Source organism: Branchiostoma floridae, chromosome 5 (assembly GCF_000003815.2).
Source record: "Branchiostoma floridae strain S238N-H82 chromosome 5, Bfl_VNyyK, whole genome shotgun sequence".
Lineage (NCBI taxonomy): Eukaryota > Metazoa > Chordata > Leptocardii > Amphioxiformes > Branchiostomatidae > Branchiostoma > Branchiostoma floridae.
The window spans coordinates 16079127-16099912 of NC_049983.1; the positions used below are offsets into that span (position 1 = coordinate 16079127).

General features: G+C 39.5%; 1 protein-coding gene across 1 annotated transcript in view; it reads left to right on the forward strand.

Annotated features, from left to right (window-relative positions):
* The window catches only part of LOC118416228 (voltage-dependent calcium channel subunit alpha-2/delta-2-like), a gene marked incomplete in the record, with an annotated part of 67733 nt that overhangs the window by 44804 nt on the left and 2143 nt on the right, over positions 1-20786 (forward strand). The window contains 22 exon segments of the mRNA XM_035821312.1: positions 205-283; positions 767-816; positions 2630-2713; positions 2890-2940; positions 3590-3649; positions 4413-4487; positions 6055-6129; positions 6695-6838; positions 8127-8188; positions 9042-9109; positions 9524-9575; positions 9862-9977; positions 11275-11371; positions 11477-11539; positions 12542-12565; positions 12897-12997; positions 17257-17340; positions 18839-18900; positions 19043-19093; positions 19468-19539; positions 20152-20222; positions 20755-20775. Of these exon segments, the coding sequence (XP_035677205.1) occupies positions 205-283; positions 767-816; positions 2630-2713; positions 2890-2940; positions 3590-3649; positions 4413-4487; positions 6055-6129; positions 6695-6838; positions 8127-8188; positions 9042-9109; positions 9524-9575; positions 9862-9977; positions 11275-11371; positions 11477-11539; positions 12542-12565; positions 12897-12997; positions 17257-17340; positions 18839-18900; positions 19043-19093; positions 19468-19539; positions 20152-20222; positions 20755-20775 (1562 nt within the window).

Below are 20786 nucleotides of genomic sequence, written 5' to 3' on the forward strand. Positions count from 1 at the left end.
ATCGTAACTATCATTTCTCATCCTCTTTCAAGTACATGCTTGTGAGTTTGTTGCTCATACTTGACACACCTGGTCAAAAGTTACAGGGGGTTTGTAGCACATGCATGCATGCTCTTAAAAATAGATTTTGGTGAATTTTTTTAGTAACTGACTATACCACTTGACTCATCTGTTGAACTATGTTTCTCACATGTTGTACTGTAGATCCGTGTGTTTGTCATCGTTGTGGGAGAACCTATCCATGACTGGAGCGTGCTGCAAAAAATGGCATGTGACAACAGAGGTCAGTACATAATTTCATTCATCATTCATTCATTCACAAAAAATTGAGATGTTTTTTTTTGGTGTGTCTGATTGTGCTTCCAGATATTTGTAGTCAGCATAATGCAAGAAGCCCTTGAATCGGATTTTGATGATATGTAGGTACCGGTAGGTGTTGGTATGTGGGTAGTTGTTGTTAAGCCTGGTTACTGCCTATCACTAATTTGCACCAAAACATGATTATAACAGACTATGAGTAAAACTGGATATGATTGTGATAACTCTGTTCATTACAGAAATGTTTTATGGCTTCATTCATATACTATTACTTGTAATAAGTTTTTGCTGCTAATCTGAATATGCAACGTAACTGTGACTAATACAATGTGTTACTGTAACAGTGTGCATGGATTAGATATCTGCATTCAAAAGCAGAGCCAATAACAATGCCTTGAACTATCAATTGATGTGTTTGTTTGTTTGTTTGTTTGTTTGTTGTTGACAGGGTACTTCTCAACTGTCAGGAGCGACGGTGCAGCCAGGGAGGCATCAGGGGTAAGAACATCAATCATAAATAAAACAGAAACCTTTTTATTAGATTCAAACTGAAATATCCATTGGATTCAAACAAGAAAGCCATTGGAAAATCCACAATAACTGTATGGTACAGTCAAAAATAATTTCATCAGAGGTTGTTAGGTCATATAGAATAGAATGGGATTGTGTTCTTGTTGCAAAAGCGCCACCTACATCGGCTACATATAGCGGCAAGAAGCACAACTCCAGTTAAAAGCTCTGAGGATGTTGTCTGATAGGCATCAAAACATCAGCAAGTAATATTAACTGCTTGTGTAAGAGAAAACTCCACTATCATGTACGTTGCGGTATAATTATCAATGCTAACATATCATTCTATTGGATCAATGGAAATATGAATGAGCTGAGTGGTCATGGAAATAAATGAAGCATAACATACACTCTAATAGGTTAAGATGATCACCCCGTATGATATGACAAATCTCTCTACGATACTGTTGAACTTTCACCTTTCAACTTTCACATCCGAAACACAGGTGGTGGGGACTCATGACTAAGGACACACAGGTGTGGTGGTTAAGGTGTGCTTAAGGTGTGCTATCTCAGGTATACATGTAACTAATCTCAGAAACTGATGTACTAACAACTCTCTACTCTGTCCCTATGGTAATGTTGATGGCTGATTGTTTTCTTCCACCTGTCTTGCTACTGAACTCTTTGATTATCCTTTCCTGTAGATACATACATTGCCTTTAACCAGACAACACATGCCACAAGATAATTAGCACCTCTACTAGGATGGTACTGTATTTGGAGCTGACATTAGTTCAGTCCAGTACAAACACTTCTACCTGATACTTCTACCCTACACTAACAGTTTCAGTACCATGGACAGTACTTTATGAAAATAACAGTAAAACATAAGGGATTCAAAAACGTCCAGCTAAAATCAGTCAAGTCTAGTTCAAACACTTGCATTCCATGCAGAATCTGACAAATTTACCCTTCACCAACAGTTTCAGTACCATGGGCAGTGCTTTAAGAAAATAAACAGTATAAGGTTTCAAAGTAGTCAAGTCAAGCTCAAACTCTTTTTTTCATGCATTTCATGCAGTATCTGATACTTCTACTCTACACAAACAGTTTCAGTAACAGCACTTGTTGAAAATAAACAATAGATAAATCATAGATCATGCAGCAGGTAAAAAAAAAACCTTTTGTGACATTGTGACTGTGTCATTTTAGGTGCACTGTTTGTGGTACAGTGGCTTGAAGCTTGAAATTTTTGTTCCATACAAAATCCTGGAGATGGAATATGATATCACAGTGTGTTTAATAAATCTTGAGCATTTCAATCACTTGCAGTAGATTCAAAATTCTTCTTCCTGGCTTTGACCAATTTTCCTGAAATAGTTACTAGATCTAACAGTTTGAATTGCTTTGATTCTCTTTCAAGGATGATCTGTACCTATTGTAATGACTTTGGCTCACTAACTTGTTTCATTTACTAACTTTGCTCTTTTCTTCACACTGTTACTTTCTTTGCAGCTTTATTAGTATTACACAGTCAATGATTGCTACCAGCAAAAAAATTCATGTGACCATGTTCTATTATCATCATAATACACTTTTAACTCCAGCTTTCAATATTAAGGTTACAAACAAGGGCTGTCTCCAGCTTTGATGTTATCTTCCTACTCTTGTTTAGGAGTTAATGTTATAGAACTGTTAGGGACAGAATCCTGCCCATCTTGACAAAGATAGAAACAACTGCATCTGAGTCTCTTCTTGCTGGAACTGTTATAGAACTGTTTAAATCAACTTTTTCCAGGACTTTGGCCAGGTCTTGAGTCGACCAGTCGCCCTGGAGAATTCTAAAGAGGTCACCTTCTCCAAGATCTTCATGAGTGAAAAAGTAAGTGTTTGCCACCTAGTTCTGTGCTGGTGAAAATGCTACCACAAAAATTGTGCAAAGAAAGTCACTTATTATATCATTTTTTCTCAAATGAAACAGTTACTTATTGTACATTATTTTGTAGTGTTTTACAAATGTCTGATGCACTGTTGGTAACCATATATATCTGTTGCCAGGGCGACGACTTTGAGGTGTACGTCAGCTACCCAGTCATCAACACTACCATGGTATGGATAACTTGTCTTACTTTGCTAGTTAAGACAATCTGTTTCAATGGGCATGACAGGCACATGGCATAGCTACATGATAGTACATGTTTACAAGATGAGGATCTTGTTTTGAAGATGTGAAAAATTGCTGGTCTGCTCTTGAGAAATGATGGTCAGGAAATATTGCATATATAAAGAAACCATTGAAAGGTTACCACTATAGTGAGGATAGGTTGGCAGTGCTGTAGGGGTGTGCCTATGCTATAGTAGACTAGTGACTCTATTTTCTTGCCATATGGATCAAATTCTGTGGACTCAGATGTCAGAAGTTTGCATCCAGAACACTGACTAGCTCATTGCTTGGAGGGCCCAGAGGTCCACATGTTTTGGGGAAGCGTCAAACAAAATAAAGAACCCATTGCATTTGTTGGCTTGAGGGACAACATCAATTAGCACTAGCCAAACTGGTTGGCCATCATTTTGACCAATAAAGACTGTCTCATATTTAGAAAAGTGTCTAAGGTTTGTATGCAATATTTCAAAAAAGGTTTATTAGGTCAAACCAGGACGGAAAAAGAGCATAGGTTTACATGGAGACAAAGTTAAGTCTCATTGATAAGAAAAAAATGCCTATTGAGTCACCAGTATATTGTTTCTTTTTCCCCAGGATAATCCGCCCTATATTGCAAATGACGGCTCATGTAAACTTGATGATAGTGCTTGTGCTGTAAGTACTGTGTATGAGCCTCACGCCGCCTGGCATCACCATGGTGATAAACATGTACTAATATGGGCATATGTGGGTGGGTTCTGTAGGGTAACCATCATGGTAATGTAGCTGACATGTCAATCATGGTGAATGGTACTAAATTTGATCTCTATATGGGTGTGGCCTCTATGTTGTGATGGTGATTGGAAACAGCATTGCTTCCAGGGTCTTTTTCTCTATGTTGCACCAAGACTTTTGTTTATGCAGATACAAATCATCTAGTAGGTTATTTCCTTTACAAAGGTAAGAAAGAAGTCAAGATGCACAATATCTAAAAGCAATTCAATGTCTACAATCGATTGAACTCTAGTGACACGTAAGAAGAGTGATGAATGTCATGCAAACGTTTGGAACTGAATATCCAATTTCTGTCCTGTTGTAGAGATTGCATTACATTTAAACATCTAGACGAATGTTTGATAATATTTAGTACATGTACATTAATGGTTAATCCTGACTTTTTTTTTTCTTTTTTGCTTTTGGACAGATGAGGAGCACTCAAGTTAGTAACTTATATTAACAGTGTCACATACACAGTAGACTTTTCCTTTTCCCTCCCCGACCGAAGTCAGGTACCCATTTTTACACCAGGGTGAAGTGAGGAAGGTCATGTCAAGGGCCTTTCCCAAGGGCACAACGTCGGGGGAATGGTGAGCATTGAACTTGGGACCTCTAGATTCCAAGCCGAACACTGACGTTTTCTGTCTGTTTTGTCTCCCAGAACCAGGCAGTGCTCGGAGTTGTGTCTGTGCCATGGCCTGTGAAAGAAATGAGGAAGTCACTTCCATTGAGAGAGGTAATTTGGGGTGATACCTTTCTTTATATCCTTCCAACATACAGGTATATTTGCTTGAGCTGAACATTGAAGAACTTACCCAGTTAAAGTGACTGTATCATTTGTTTATTTAATAATATGTAGGAATATTTATTTATATTATATTTTATGGTAGTCCCTAAATCAGTTATACAACTGATTTTCAAAGGACTCATAAAGAGTGAGGTTGAAGTAACTGTTCCCAAACAGTGCCATCTATCAAGACCATGACTGCCCTTTAAGTTTTTGCATTTTTAAAAACCAGGAACATTTCCTGCTTGTAAACCAGAGGACAACCCTGTATTTAAACATGGGTGCACGTCAATGTAAAATTAAGTGATGCTGTTGTATGTAAACTCATTAATTGAAATATAACACAATTACATTACTTGACTTGACTTATGTCGGGTGTCGCTCCTCCCCTGCCACCCAAACCAATGTAGCAGCATCAAACTGCAGTTTTGATATTTGGATGAATTGGCAGAACTATATTGTAAAATGTATCGAAAATATCCAGTACCCTTTACACAGAAAATGATTCCTCTCTTTACTCTCTCTCCCTCTCTCTCTCTCTCTCTTGCTCCCTACACCCTTCTTCCTATACAACATGGCAAGCAGCGGGTAAATATCAGCAACTTTCTTTTCATTTTTCTCTCTTGGTTCTGTCTCTTTAGTCAGCACCAGTCCATTATTTTTTGCACTGCCATGCCTCTTCACTATCCTTTGGCACCTCCATCCAACATCTGTCTACAGGCACATTACATACAGTCAAACCTGTCTGTAGCGGCCACTCAAGGGACCGAACAAATTTGGCCACTATAGACAGGTGGCCTCTGTATAGAGGTGGTAACTTGTAGATAGAATACCGACAAAAAGTGGCCACTATGGACAGGTGGCCCCTCTGTAGAGGTGGCCCCTAATACAGGTTTGACTGTACTACTTTCCTTGCAAAACCTGTCTGCCTCTTTTTAGGGCATATCAGGCTTCTATTCTTTGTCACCTCCTGATGCACATTAATCCACAAGCACTTGGTGTACTACTTTCCATCAGTGTTTGTGGTCACATTTTTAGTGCACTGTTAAAGGACACCTTGAAGCTTGTACTCTCCAGAGGTACTCCCTACAACAAGCACGCCACATATCCCTTGTCCAGCACATACCTGTGGGCGTGTTCCTCATTTCTTTGCAGAACTGTTTTCAGATCTCTGCAGTAAAAACATTAAGAGATGTCAATGTATATTCTTTGCACTACATCAATTGAATGAAATTTAAATTGAAGCTATATTGATATTTTATAGTCCAGAACTATGCCACTTCTGTTAGTTATCATTGATCTGATTTGACTCCAACTGGCCGGAGTCTATTATATAGGGCTAGTCCTAGTAACTGGACAATGTACAGTCAACAGTATAAAAGGTTACATTGTGTTCACCGAAACATGAGGTTCGGCTATACAGTAGGTTATACAGACAATGCAATCATTTATGAGATGATTATCAAATCTTGATGTCTAATTCTGTTTTGTTTTCTGTTTTTGCCCTCATTTCCAGCTTGGCCATGGAGGTTATGCCTTCATCATCAACAACAATGGCTTTGTTGTTCTACATCCTCATCTCACACCTGAAGTAAGTCTGGGATTTCTGTCAGTGCTCTACACCTTAAGGACAACTGAGTCTTCTGTATAAGGACTGAGGAGTCAGACAACACCTTTAACTTGATTTTTGAGGCATAGTCCTTGAACCTTGAACGTGGACATCAGGGGTACCATCATGGGTCGCAATGGATCCTTCTTCTCCACTCAGCCTTGTCCTCCATAAAGGAGCGAAGCTCTGCTGTGGTTACTGATTTGTTTGTAAAAAATGGTGAAAAAACTTAAGTAATGAATCTATTGAGACTGTACAATTTAGTTTTGTTGAATCTTAAGCACTATAATTGTATCTTTCCTTTTTCTTTCTTAGTGACAGTGCTTCAAATCTTTAATCATGATTATGATTATGTGCTAAAATACATTTACCAAGAATCAAACTTTTAAACAACCTTGCGCTTAGGGTAGATCAAACATTGCCATAAAATTGTGATTCAGATGTAAAACAAAATTGGTATGTTATCAAAATAATGTATTATATATACGAAATTTAAACCCCAATATTGTGCGTCTTACATTCTGCATTTCTGTTATTCTTCCAATAGGATGCCTTCTATTCCAAGCCCCCCACCATCGACCTTCTGGACATTGAGTTCACGAACCCAGACAAGGAGGCCATGAGGAACAAGATGGTGAAACTGGAAACTGGCCGGGATGTCATCAACACTCTCCACAAGACACATGACCATGTGAGAACCAATCAGAGAGAAGATTAGTTTTAACATCATGATATCACAACCAATCACAGCACAGATTTCAGTCATGGCCAACTTTGAACCAATTAGAGTAAAGAGTATGAAAACGTTTTTACTGTGTATGTGAACCAATCAGGGGACAGAATGATTCACCTATTTCCTAAGAACCTCTTACTTCTCAGGGTTAGACAAGTTTTCTAAAATTCACTTGTCCTATTGGGCAAGTACATAAAAAATCTACTTGCCCGAACCAACTTTTCACTTGCCCGTAATTAGAATGACAGATTTTCTATGTATTTTCACTTTCAGCAATTGAATTCTTTTATCATTGGCTCTATTTTTCTGTGTTGACCAATGCTTGATGCAATGACTATGAAAAGTAACAAGTATGAACAGAAAAATAGAAAAATCTTACTTTCCCGATCGGGCAAGTGGGGTCGGACATTTGCTTGCCATATCTGCACTTTCCCTTGCTCAGGACAACCAGGCTAGTGGACTTGTCCAACCCTGGTTTTACCTTGTGAAACCCCAATCAAAGAACAGATTTGTTTGACCATCATGGTGTCAGAACCAATCGAAGAACAGATTACTTCTGAGTCCCCAAAGTCAAGTCTACAATGTCATGCACACCTGCAGATGGGGTATTGGAGTCACAACCCCAATTTTAAGGTCATCCTCTCTTGGCCTGCCTGTTCTGACCCACAGTTGAGGACAGCAAATTACTCTATGGATTTTGTGCTTATAGTGTGAAGAGTCTTATTTCTTGGGTGATGCCAGGTTGTAAAAAAAGTGAAGCTGGTCATGTGATGCAGCTTACAAAATTTTAAGGTCATGCTTTCTTGGCTTGCCTGCTTTGACCCATAGTTGTGGGCAGCAAATTACTTTATGGATTTTGTGCTTATAGTGTGCAGAGTTGTATTTCTTGGGTGATACCAGGTTGTAAAAAGAGGAAAGTTGGTCTTGTAATGCAGCTTACAAAACTTAGGCTATTAACACCCTGCAAATGTTTGTCAGTCAAAGTGTACTTGTGTGTCCATCTAATTTATTACTGCCAAGCAGATTAAGTTCTATCCGAGCATATTCAACAAAAAAGCTGAATATGAACCTTTAAAGTCTCAAAAACACTTTTAAGATCATTACTGTGCAGAAAGTGCTTTATTGCTGGCCATACATAAAATGTTGTGAGATAAGAAAAAAAACTTTCCATATATGCCATTCCTGATATGGGTGGTAAAACCAAGTCTCATATTATTTTCCTAAACCTTTTTAATGACATTTTCAGAACTACATTGATGAGGTTCAGATGACTTACCACTATGGACCAGTCAAGGGTACAGGATTCAGGTACATTGTATATGATCATAGAAATAACAATGAATGCAGTTAAAAATGAAATGAATACAAATTATGATATGACAATTTACTAATATCATTACTAAAGGATAAAGAGATAGACTTTTTTCTTGAAAATAGTTGCAATAACGTCCCTGGGATTTTACAATTATTAATAGAATAATATTTCAAAGTACTCAAAAAGCTAAATGTCTACAGATATCACACAGCCACTTACTTTCTTATGCAAAATGTTACTAAGGACATATTCAAGGTTTCAGGATCGGCTAAATTGGCATTTTGACCTTCCATTGTTTTCTCATTAATGAATTAAGAAAGAATGGAACCCTAACCAATTTTGATACATGGGCATAAAAGAATTCTAAATCTGATTTTTTGGGGCCATATGGATGATGTCATCAGGTTTTATTGCCCTTGATATTATTTTTTTCTATGAGAAAATACAGCAGTTTGGTCCATACATGTACCACTGGAATGAAGCTATGTTTTTCATGTGCATAATGATGAAAGCTACAAACTCATGTTAGCGCCAATTGATATCTGCTAATGATCTGTAATTATTAGAAAATGATTTTTTTGATTAGATGAAAACAATTATTTTCTAATAACTACAGTACTGTTCATTAACCGATATCAATTGGCGCTAAAATTCTTAAAAATTTCTTCAACTGAATCTGACATATCTATGTGTGACATGTTTTGGCCATTCATTTCCAAATAAAATGTAATTGGCTTAGAAATCATAGTAATCACACATTGTTTTAACCGTCTGCATTAGTTAAAAATAATTTACATAATATTATGTACATCACAGTCATGGAAAACCTGACATTTCTTGTTCCAGCATGGGCTTGGGTATTCCACAGTACCACCCTGGATCCCTGGATGTGTCGGGGGTCTCATACCAGGAAGGTTGGTCTCATCACGATGTTCTTCACTTCAGGGATCTCGCACTGTAGTTTTGACAACTTTTTACAGAATTGAAAATGCATGAAAAAGGAGTCTCTTCTAGGACTCTTAAAAATCAAGATGCCATGATTACTGCAATGATCTTTGTTTGTATTGTATACTCTGTAAACAGGCTTGTAGCATAACCCTGGGGACCTCTAGCCTTTAAGCTACACATGGATGTAAACATGGCTAGTGCTAATTTTTGTTTTGTGCTGCCACAAAGATAACATTAACAATATCAATTTTCTGTACTTTGATATACTGCATGCTTATTATTATATTATGAAATTCAATGTGCAATTTGCAAATATTGTGTAGTTTCATAGTGCATGTACCAATTGTAGCTACAACCTGATGGTTTTCACTGTTTCGCAGGGTTCCGGGCCTTTGAAAGCAACTCAGCTGGGAAGTTGGTTCTGACACCACTGTAAGTCTGAAGTTCTCTGAACTTAGTGGCTGACAGTAAAAATTTGATTGCTTAAGATTTGTAAACCCATTTGGTGATATGACTCTCAAACATGTAACTATCGAGTAAGAAACTTCTTATTCTGTTTACATTGTTAATGTTGTAAATGTAAACTGCATGTAAACAGTGTACAGTAACCACAATAAATATTTTAGCCACTGCAGAAAAACATCTTAGCAACTTGATAGAAGTCAAAAGTTCTTGTTCTGCAAAAACAAAACGACGAATTTCTTTATTTTTTCCTCAGATTTTACTGCTCTAATTACTCGTCCAGTCCACACAACTGTCAGGACAACCTGCGCTGTAAGGTGAGGGAGAAGATAGCAGATGCACATCACCTGGGGCAGAACGCACCTGAACACTGTAAGTACACCTGGTCAGTGTTCTCACACTGTAAGTACACCTGGTCAGTGTTCTCACACTGTAAGTACACCTGGCCAGTGTTCTCACACTGTAAGTACACCTGGTCAGTGTTCTCACACTGTAAGTACACATGTACACCTGGTCAGTGTTCTCACACTGTAAGTACACCTGGTCAGTGTTCTCACACTGTAAGTACACCTGGTCAGTGTTCTCACACTGTAAGTACACCTGGTCAGTGTTCTCACACTGTAAGTACACCTGGTCAGTGTTCTCACACTGTAAGTACACCTGGTCAGTGTTCTCACACTGTAAGTACACCTGGTCAGTGCTCTCACCAGGATCTTTTTACAGCATAGGCCATACATCTTAGTCCAGCAAAGCCACATAAGCGATGCAGATGTGAGTATTGTATTGGTCAGTGGGGGACTCCTCCCATGAAAATTATTAATTTATAACCCTCAGAAACACTATTTTTCAGGCCACATTTAATGAAAAAAAGGCAACATTTCTTTTAGCTTTCTTAGTACAAAACAGAAAAACTTTGGAAGTAATTTCCATTATGCAGTATGCTGATTGAAACACAGCATCGGGGCCCAAATCACAGCGTAGGGGATACAAATCACAGCATAGGAGCCCGCTATGCTGAAAAGCTCTGGTGAGAACACTGATGGTAGGCACTGTTGTGTGTTGAGTGGAAACCCCCCACTAGTATGTGGAATGGTAGGACCCAGAGGGGTCAGAGAGAGAAGGAATCAGGTCAGACAGGAGTCTGGAGGGGAGATCTAGAGAGGCGAGGGGCACTCCTGGAGGGAGTCCAGGGGTTGTGTGCCATGTGCGACAAGAGATGAAGAATAAAATAGTCTATATCTAGATTGTGTGTCCTTGAACTTGACTGAGAACCTCATAATTAAGATAAACTGGCAGATGTACCAACTATCAAGTATCTAATACCAGCTCAGACAATAAGAAGCAGTCATGTCTTCAAGTACCAAAGTTTTCAATCAAAGGTTGTAATGCTTTCTTAGAACTAATGATTGTAGAGTGAAACTTTTTGCCATCAAGTATAGTAGGAGCACCCCCACTAGTTAGCTTTGAACAACATTTGCAGTCAGAAGTGCAAAGGTGTTACAGGTTGTTGACTGTAACATAACCAGCTGCTGACGCACTGTGTGTCTGGAAAGTTGGCATATTATGCAAAAGAGTGTTTATAAACTAGCTACATTGTATATGCAATGTAGATACAAAAATAATACAAAAAGAGCAAGTAGTCATCATCATCATCTGTTGATGTGCCCAGGTGATGAGAAGATGATACAGCATGTGATGCTTGATGCTGTCGTCACCGCCAGCCACGCAACCAACCAATGGCAGAGCCTTGCTCCGCAGTTTCAGAGGTTTGTCTTTCTCTGTTTTTATCCTTCCTCTTTTGTGTGATTGCAATTGAGTAGTCAAGTTCTTTTCTTGTGACTGAATATTAATAATTTCCTGTTTTTTCACAGTCAGGGAATCGACTCCTTGTTTATCAGTGGAGCATCCGGACTGACAAGGGTACTTCATGATGGGTAAGGATATTCTCCTTAGTGTGTGCCTGTTTAAATCTGGAGGCTTAGTAGCTTGGCCATTACTTGGTTTAGAGATAAGTCATCTGTAAAGGTCTCCCAGATCATAAGAATACAACATGAGTAAAAAGATGTGGCAAGAAAGATCAACAATGATACCCTTATTGTACGCCAAAAAGTAGAGACGAACTAGATATGATTTTGGAAAGAGTCAGACGTTTTAGACAGCCGTCTGGTGTCTTCCATCAGTCACAGATAGGGCTGGGTACCGGTACAGCGTACCAGTACAAAACCGTTTTTTCTTAGTGGACTGGTCCAGAAAAACCAGACCTGAAAAAATTCCGAGAACCGGATGTTGGACCTATTGGAAAGTGAACAGATTATATGATCAGTCATTCACACGTTTTGGAGCTTACCGGTCAAGGGAAATAACAAGAGCGAAGTAGATAAGCGTTTATAATCATTTCTACCAACTTTCAGTCAATATTCCAGAGAAAGTTAGCCTTGTAGGACTTTAAAACACAAGTGAGAGTTGAATACTCCACAAAACTGATTTCTTTCTGGCAAAATGGACCATTGTTTTCAGTATCGTCCATTCACAACTTGTCACATACTGAATCAGGTCCAGGTTCAGGTCCTCACCTGGACCTGATCCTCTGGACCTGAACTGGACCTGGACCTGAATTTTCTGTACTGGTACCCACCACTAGTCACAGATTCTGGAGAAATCTCAAAACAAGATTTCTACCGTGTCACTGACAAAAGACACTGGATGGCTGCCTGAAATGTCTGACCATTTCCAAAATCATGTCCAGTTGCTTGAGTAAATGCTTTTGGGTGTATATTATTTCCTGGATGTCTAACCTTCATCGACGTCCTCTTGTTGTCTGTCCTTTATTCATACCAAGTATCTTCAAGTTCAGTTGTGTCCTGGTTAGCTTAATTTAACCTGATTGCCCCTTATACTAACTAACATCATCACTGTCTTTTCTTAATCTTGTCCAGACTGACAAGGATATTTCGTGATCGGTATGGACATTCTGCTTTGTAACATTTTTGTCCAATTTTGTGTAATACTATGTAGCTGACTGTATTGGCTCACAACTACAGTCCTCTGAGGCTTTCTGCAAGGGTCTTGTAGATCGCAACAATATTATATAATTCAGTAGTGGTAGTAGGGTTCTGAAGCCACAAATTTGTCCAGCTGGTGGATTTTAACTCTGAATCTAAAAAATCCAGGGGCCTGGATGGGCCCAAAAATAACCCACAGGGCCACTTAAGGGTCTTGCACAAACGTTAACTCCTTGTTTTGCAACTGTTACTGTAGCATTACTAATACCATTAATGTCTCGTCTTCTAGGGAAACCCCCTTCCACCATGGAGACAGCTTCACGGCCACCTACTTCACTCGTTCCCTCAGCAACAAGGATGTGTACATGTTCCACACCCCACGGGAGGAAGGTGGGTTTTTAGAGGTCAAATTCTGTGTAGCCTGAAAGTGGGTGTTTGATCCCACTTCAGGAATTGCATCCATCGATTCAGATGGCTGTGTGTATTGGGCTCCTTCAGGCAATGGTCTTCAGCATGAAAACTTTTGCTTGTAAAAGAGCCTGAAAGACCTAAAGTGGTTGTTACACTGCAGCCACAATATGTACTGGTTAGGGACGCTTTAAGAATTACTGGACGTGCAATAATAACTTTACACTTTATTGAGAAGTGTAGAGTTTACTCCAAAGCACTCGGGTACAACGTATATATAAAATCATTCTTTATTCGGAAAATAAAGGAAAGTGACATTGATCCCAGGTCATGCCGGTCTTTGCAGATCAAACATGCAGGGAGACATGGACAAATTGACATACAACATTACAATAATGATATCAAACACTTTAGTTCAGTATCGTCTTAAAATCATTCGTCTTAAAATCATTCTATTGCACAGTATTCCCAGTGTGGCTCATGTCGAGCTCTCCATATCGCATAGGAGGACAATAATGACATTCGACTAATGTCTCTGAAGAGCTTCTTTGGTACTTTTGCCTTAACAGTCTTGAACAGCGTTCTGAGTCTATTCTTGTTATCTGGGGTGATGAGCCCCCTTGATCCAACCTCAACACAAGTAAGAGTAACTGAAATGCCTGTTTTGCTCAAGTCTGACACAAGGGAAGTATATTTGTTAACCTTACGCTCATGACTGGCTTTAATGTTCTGTTCAAAAGGTACAGTTAGTTCTTGTATATGGATGGTGTTTTCTCTAGGCAGGAATATGACTAAGTCCGGCTTCTGTGCTGTAGGTATGGTTTGAACAGGAATAGTACCGCCGTCAGTTGTATACCCTTGCAAGTCTGCGTAGACACGGACGTCTATCTGCGAGTGATCAATGTTCTCCTGAAGGGTATCCACTATGTGTTTAAGTATGGAATTGTGCCGGAACGTATATCGTCCTTGCTGAAGGGAGACGCCACAGTTATTAAGAACATGATGTAGAGTTTCCCTATTACCGCACAGTTTGCATTTGTCATTGGTACGCTTGCCCCAAGTGGCTAGATTACAGAATGTCGGCAGAGCGTCTATCGATGCACGTACCGCGAAGCTGAGAATACCCTTTGGGAGGTCATACATCACTGACTTCCAGGTGAGATCACATTTCTCTTCTTCGATAAGCTGTAGCATGTGTCCTTGTTGTTGTAGGTTCTTTTGATGTTCAGACCAAGTTTCGTGACGCATATTTGTAACTTGATGTTTGATTTGTTTTCGGACCGAAGGCCAACATGTGTCTGTTGTCGCATTCATAGCTTGTTGGTGGATTGAGTGGCATTTTCCAAGGCCCCATCTCTTCATCTTCCGTGACCACTGTGACTCTCTATCTAGTTTGGCCTGGAGAGCATGTTTCACCTTGTCGTCAGCCTTGACAGCCGATCTGCTGTAGGCCAATGTGTGGGCCTCGAGATACAGGTCTGAAATGGTTTTGTAGTTTAGTCCTACTGTGTTGTACAGGATAGCGTTAGTGGCACTAGCCTGCACTTTGAGCCATGACTTAATTGCTTTAGTATGGATTGCATCGAGTTTTTGTAGTTGAGTGTCGGTCAAGTCATGCACCATTAGGAGGTACCTCCATGACGGAAAAGCATGTTCCATGTAGACCCTGAGTTTGTACTCGTTTCTTATAGCCGATTTGTTTATGTTTTCAACTGCTGTTTGTATTGTCTTCGCCACAATGTCATATGTCTCTTTTGTCTTACCCGAGAAAGTTATGTACCCACCCAGGAACTTCTCTGGAGCATCTTTAGTTGTCTTGACAGGTTTTCCATCAATAGTGAAAGTAGTCTCTGTTGGTTTACCACTTGTAATGGACATGGATTTGCACTTGCGCGGCTTCAGTGAAAGGTTCATTGACTTGGTGTTCGAAGAAATTTCACTGATTAGTTTCTGGTGTTGTTTCTTGTTCGTAGTTATCAGGCAGAAGTCGTCCGCGAAAGGCAGTGTGATGTAGCGTTGTCCATTAAGGTCGTAGCCGTATTGTTGTTCCACAGCCTTAAGGTCCTGTAGCAAGGGTTGGAACACAGTCAGGAAAATGATAGGTGACAGGTTGTCTCCTTGAAATACACCCCTACCAAACGAAAATGGATTGGATTCCCAGCCGGGACCTTTAACTTTCCCTTCGAGGCGTGAGTACAAGTTTTTGACATATTCCATGATGATGGGGGGGAACTTGTTCCTTGACATTTGATAGTAGATCAAGTTGTGTTCAACGGATCCGAATGCATCTGCAAGGTCGAACCAGGTTATATGGACTGTCCGCCGATTCTTTTTTGCATGGGCCAAGATTTCCCTCATGACTTGGATGTGTTCCACACAGCCGTTGATACCCGTTAGGAAAGCTTTTTGCGTTTCAGGGTCAATCAACTTATTGTCGGTCATGTATTTCGTCCACCTTTCGGACAAGATTTGGTGAAAGATTTTAGAAACACAAGACGTCAGGCAAATCATCCGGAAGTTTCCGGGATCCTCAGGGGAGCCCTCTTTGTGGAGTAGTGCCACAGTACAGGATGACCATGACGTGGGTGGGTCTCCGGACTCAAGCAGCTTGGAAAACAAAGTGCTGAGGAACAGGTGGCATGCAGGTAGGCGCTTGAGGTGACCGTACATGATCCCATCAGGGCCAGGTGCAGATGTGGCACATCGTTTGGATAGGACTGCTTTGATGTCTTTGGGCCTGACAGGTGACATGTTAAACGGATTATCCGGCGCATGATCCTCCACGGGTAGGTGGGGGAACCAGAACAATTTGTTGAAGTCAATTGGAGTCGGGGTGGAGTATTTGTTATGGTAATACTCGTTGGCATAGTTCAAAGAGAAAGCCGGTTTCACAGGGGGAGTGTCAAGTTGCCCTTTTGCACATTTTCCTGCAAATTTCCAAAAATTTTTGTGGTATTCTTTCTCTTGATGTGCTGCTGATTTTGACATTTCTTTTCGTTTCTGTTGTCGTTTCATGAAAGAGTATGTTTTGATTGCGTCTCGGAATGCTTTGCGATCCTCAGATGTTGCATTGGCTTGGAATGCCTTTTTACGCAGTTTATTTTTCAGGCGTTTAACTTGTGTAAGGGACGATGGTTCGTGGCTAACATAACCAGATGAGTGCCCTTCTTCTTTGTCGTGGTAGAATTCCGGCTTACTGGCCATAAAATCGCTCATGGTGTCGCTAAATCCTTCACCGGCTAATTTGGGAGATATCTCGTTTGTCGAGAGTGCGTGGTGAAGTGGGCCTAACATGGCTTTTACATCATTGTTGTGTTCAGTCCAGATATCACTAGGCAATGATGGCAGTTTGAAAGACAAGAAGGCCTCTGTACCTGTAGTAGAGATAAGTGTCAGCAGGATCAGTAGCGTCCAAGTGTTGCAGGGATCAGAATGTACACGGAACGCCATCTTGGACGTGGGGAGGGCGACGCTGAAGATATTCCAAAGTGGCTAAATCTGTGTTAAACCATCAAAAGATCCCTAGAAATGTGCCGAACAGTTGCTGTAAGTATTCAACAGTATGTCCTCTAGGAAATTGGGTGATCCAGCTCCGTAGGGATGCCCTGAGTGCAGTATTTGCGGAGACAAGAGCTGTCGCGGGCGTCCCGTCTGCTGGTCACGTCGTGTCAATTTGCAAAGCACTCGGGTACAACGTAACTGTAAGCTGAATAGCAAAGCCACATTACACTACCAGCTATTGGAAAATCATTAAACATCATCAAGTATTGTATTTTGACTTCCATGGAAAATAAAAAATAATAGTGACATAATCAACATTAAAAGTGCTCTTTTAAATGTGTTTTACCAATTTAATTTCTTGGTTCACGGATTTTTTAGAATAAACATATTAAAGAATAAAAAGTTTTCAGCTTGAAAAAAGTACAAAAACACTATTACTGTACAGTAACAGCACCTGTTCGTTGAAAATTACAAAAGTAGTGTCAGTTTTTATGTTTGTCCCATTCTTCATGAATAAAGAATATAACTGGAATAATAATACCCACATTTTAAGGAGCTTGTAATATAAAGGCCAATTTGCTAACACCAGCAAGTTGGTGAATGGTTTCGTTAATGGTGAAAATTTGCTGAGTGGTAATTTTTATGAGCGACTCTGTGAACCAATCAATTAAATTGGTATGGCCTTATCTTTACATAGTTTTTCACTAACATCATACCCAATGGCATGTATTTTTTTTCAGATATGGAGCCATCAGACCCACTGAACATTGTTGGAGCTAAAGCTGTGAAAGTGCCTGTACAGGGACAGGATGTTCTACCAGCAGGTAAGCTGATGTATGGACATTGTAATGCAGGGCTTGAAATACTTATTTCTGCAAACCTGCACTGGTGCAGGTAACATTGAAAATTACCTGCACCAAACAAATTTTACCTGCACCACTCCAAATTTAGGAACATAGGATCATACTAAAATTGTTCAGGAACCAATGCTACTTTTTCTTTTATACATTGTAGGTGGTAACATTTATGCAGCTAATAACACTCCATACACAGTACATGGCCAGTGCAGGTTAGGTGCAGGTAGACATCAGAAATACCTGCACAGCCCCAATTTTACCTGCACTAACCTGCATATGCAGGTGGTATTTTGAGCCCTGTAATGAATAGGAGGAAATAGATTTTATCTATCTATAGGTCTTTCCAGATTTTAAACAAATGTTAGGAGGGCTAACAAATTGCAGTTACCAGGTAGCAGAGGCCAAAAAGACTTGGTTGAATGGAGTGTATCAGAATAACATTTAGATGTGCTACCTAACCAGTGTGGACTAGCCGACTGATGCTCATGTATGCCAGGTACATCTGCAGCAGTATAATCAAATGACGGATACTACTATTCCTCCATGAGGCCGTCTCTTCAAATTCAGTACAAATAAAAGAAATACAAGCAAAACCAAATATATGACTAATACTAGCACCCAAAACATTAGATGATGATAAGAATTTAAAAAATAAAGAACTTTGTCGCTGTTCTAGCCCATCATTGACATTAACAGTGTAAAATGACATGCTCACAAATGTTGCTCTCCTTGGTACTGAAAATTGCATAGTGATTGTGCAAAGCATTTTCCATTGAAAATTTCACATGTTTAACCCTTAAAATGCCAGAGTTCCAGCCCTATAAAATGCTATTAGTTCCAGGGTTGGCCGCTGACCTCTGAAAAGAGACCCCCGAACAAGGTCGAAGTCCCTAACTTCCGGGGTTCGTGCGCTACACGCGTGCAAAGCTGCTACTTTGGGGGAATACGCTATCCCGGTTATAACCGGGCATGGCACACAGGGCATGTATATGTGTGCCAGATATATCCGGGTTTGGCAGTTTAAGGGTTGAACTGTGAAATTTACTTTTTTTACGCTTACAATGTTATTCACATCATGCTGCCCCAATTGTCAATCCACTCTGATGAATATTTAGTGTTTGCATTATGATAATATCCGCATGACCAATAGTTATTGATATGTTCATAGTTGAGATGTATACCTAAACATAACATCATGTGTTAGTATCCTGTGTTGTTCCATAGATAACAGAACTTGAATATACAGTTAACAGAATGTTTATTTAAATTTCAAGTGTTAAGGCAGAGGATCTCAAATCAATCAATTGTGCTGATTTTACCAATTACATGTATGCAATGTTCTAATTTTTCCCTAGTGCAAAATTTAGTGCCAAAGTGCATCCACATTTTGTAGATACTATATTTAGTGCTTTTGCACCTCTTTTCTAATAGCACAGCCATGATATGTGGTCCTTTCTCTGTACAGTTGCAGGGGCAAACATCAACGCAGATAAAGTCTCTGACAAAATGAAGGATATTTCAGAAATCGTGAGTAAATTTGTCCTTTTTCTGTCATTTTGGCATATTCTTCAAGTCATTTTAAACTGTTCAACAGGTTCAATACATGGATGCTATGATTTGTTTTCTTGCTGACTTTACAATTGTTGTTTTTTGTCTTGTTAATTTACAGAAGGGATGTCGAACATACACACCAACATCCTGTATGACCTGTGCAGATATGGTAAGTGTTCAATGTGAAAACACACTAGAATCAATTCTAGAGGGGAAAATCTAAAAATAAGAATGTATGATCAGTTTTTGAGGTGCTAAAAACTTGTGTTTTTTTACTGAATATTTGTTTGTATCATTTGTTTGATATTTACACATTTAGACAGTAAAAAGCCATATATTTCTGTGAAGGCATAATTTTTGGATAGGAAAGAAACAGGGCTTTTGCAGTCTTTTAGGTTTCTTGTTGATGTATCAGTGTATGTAACAACAGACTGATTTATTTGTGACATGAAACAACAGTGGATGTATCCTAGGGTTATATTCCCCTATGACATGTAAGTTCAGGTTGGTGAGTATATTCTTCTCCCAATGTCTGTACTGTAGGATGCAGAATGTTTCCTGTTGGATGATGGAGGTTTTGTCATCGCCACCACTAGAGATGACAGCCAGGATGTGGTATGTCTGCTTTGTCACACTCACACACTCACTGTCCATTGTTTTATTTTACTGCTGCTGGGGTCCCTGATGCAGGGGTAGACAGCAGTCGGCTAGTCTTCACACCCCGCTTCCATGCGGCTCTGTCCAGTGGGTCGACCCCTGTTAGTCTGCATACCTTCATGTCCATCCTAACAAACTCCATCCAGGTTTTTCTTGGTCAACCACAACCCCTGTTGCCAGACACTTTCAGTTTGGTGATGGTGACAACCTTTTGTTTTACTGACGATATGTATATATATATCGTGGTGCCATTGGTCAGGTGTATGGTGCAGCAGGATGTTTGTCCCAGAATCCAGATGTACTGGGTTTGAATCCCCTAACATGCTTCAATGTCTTTTTAGAAGGGTTTACTTATGTCATTGAGTGACATAAGTAGCAGCAACATACTGTAGCAACCCACTTTAACTGAGCTGCAGTATGCTTTACAATTTAAAGATGAACAGCCTTAAACATACATGCATAATCTAAACATTAAAATCTTAACATACTTCTTTTGACATACTTACTTAGATGTTTTACTATGGTATGTACAATCTATATGTCTTCAGGAGGTTGTTGTTTTTCCTGCAGATCGGGACATTTTTAGGAGACAGGGATGGTTCCCTGATGATGTCACTTCTGCAGCATGAAGTTTATGAGAGGTAAATTTTATTTCTTCTGATGTAACAGTTATTCTATTCAACAATTTGGTAGAGTAATCATTGGCATTTCAATGTTGACCTGAAAAATAAGGACAGTTTTAAGTCACATGGTCCTTGTAACAACATGGTAAAAGGGTTTGAACAAGTATTTGGAAGTTTAATCCCAGCTATGTTGCAGCAGGAAAATGTTTGATTCCATATATGATGCAGTACATCATACAACTTAGTACCAAAACTAATTCAACAGAGACAGGGACCAATTTCTTTGTAGAGAGGTGATCAAAGGAACAAACTACAGCTAGAGTATTTCTATTTGATGTGTTGGAAATGGAATCAGTCAAGACAGCTCTGGTATTCTTATGACTGACCCACAAAAATACTTTCAAATGCACAACTAGAATACAAAACCTACAATAAGATGAAAAACAATTATTGTTACAATGCACATAAAGAATAGGGTGGACACCAGGCTAGTACATGTAATGTTCTGTAGACCTGTACTTATACATTTCATTTCTTTCTTTCCTGCTAGGGTGGAGTCATATGACTTTGCCCACCCTGTGG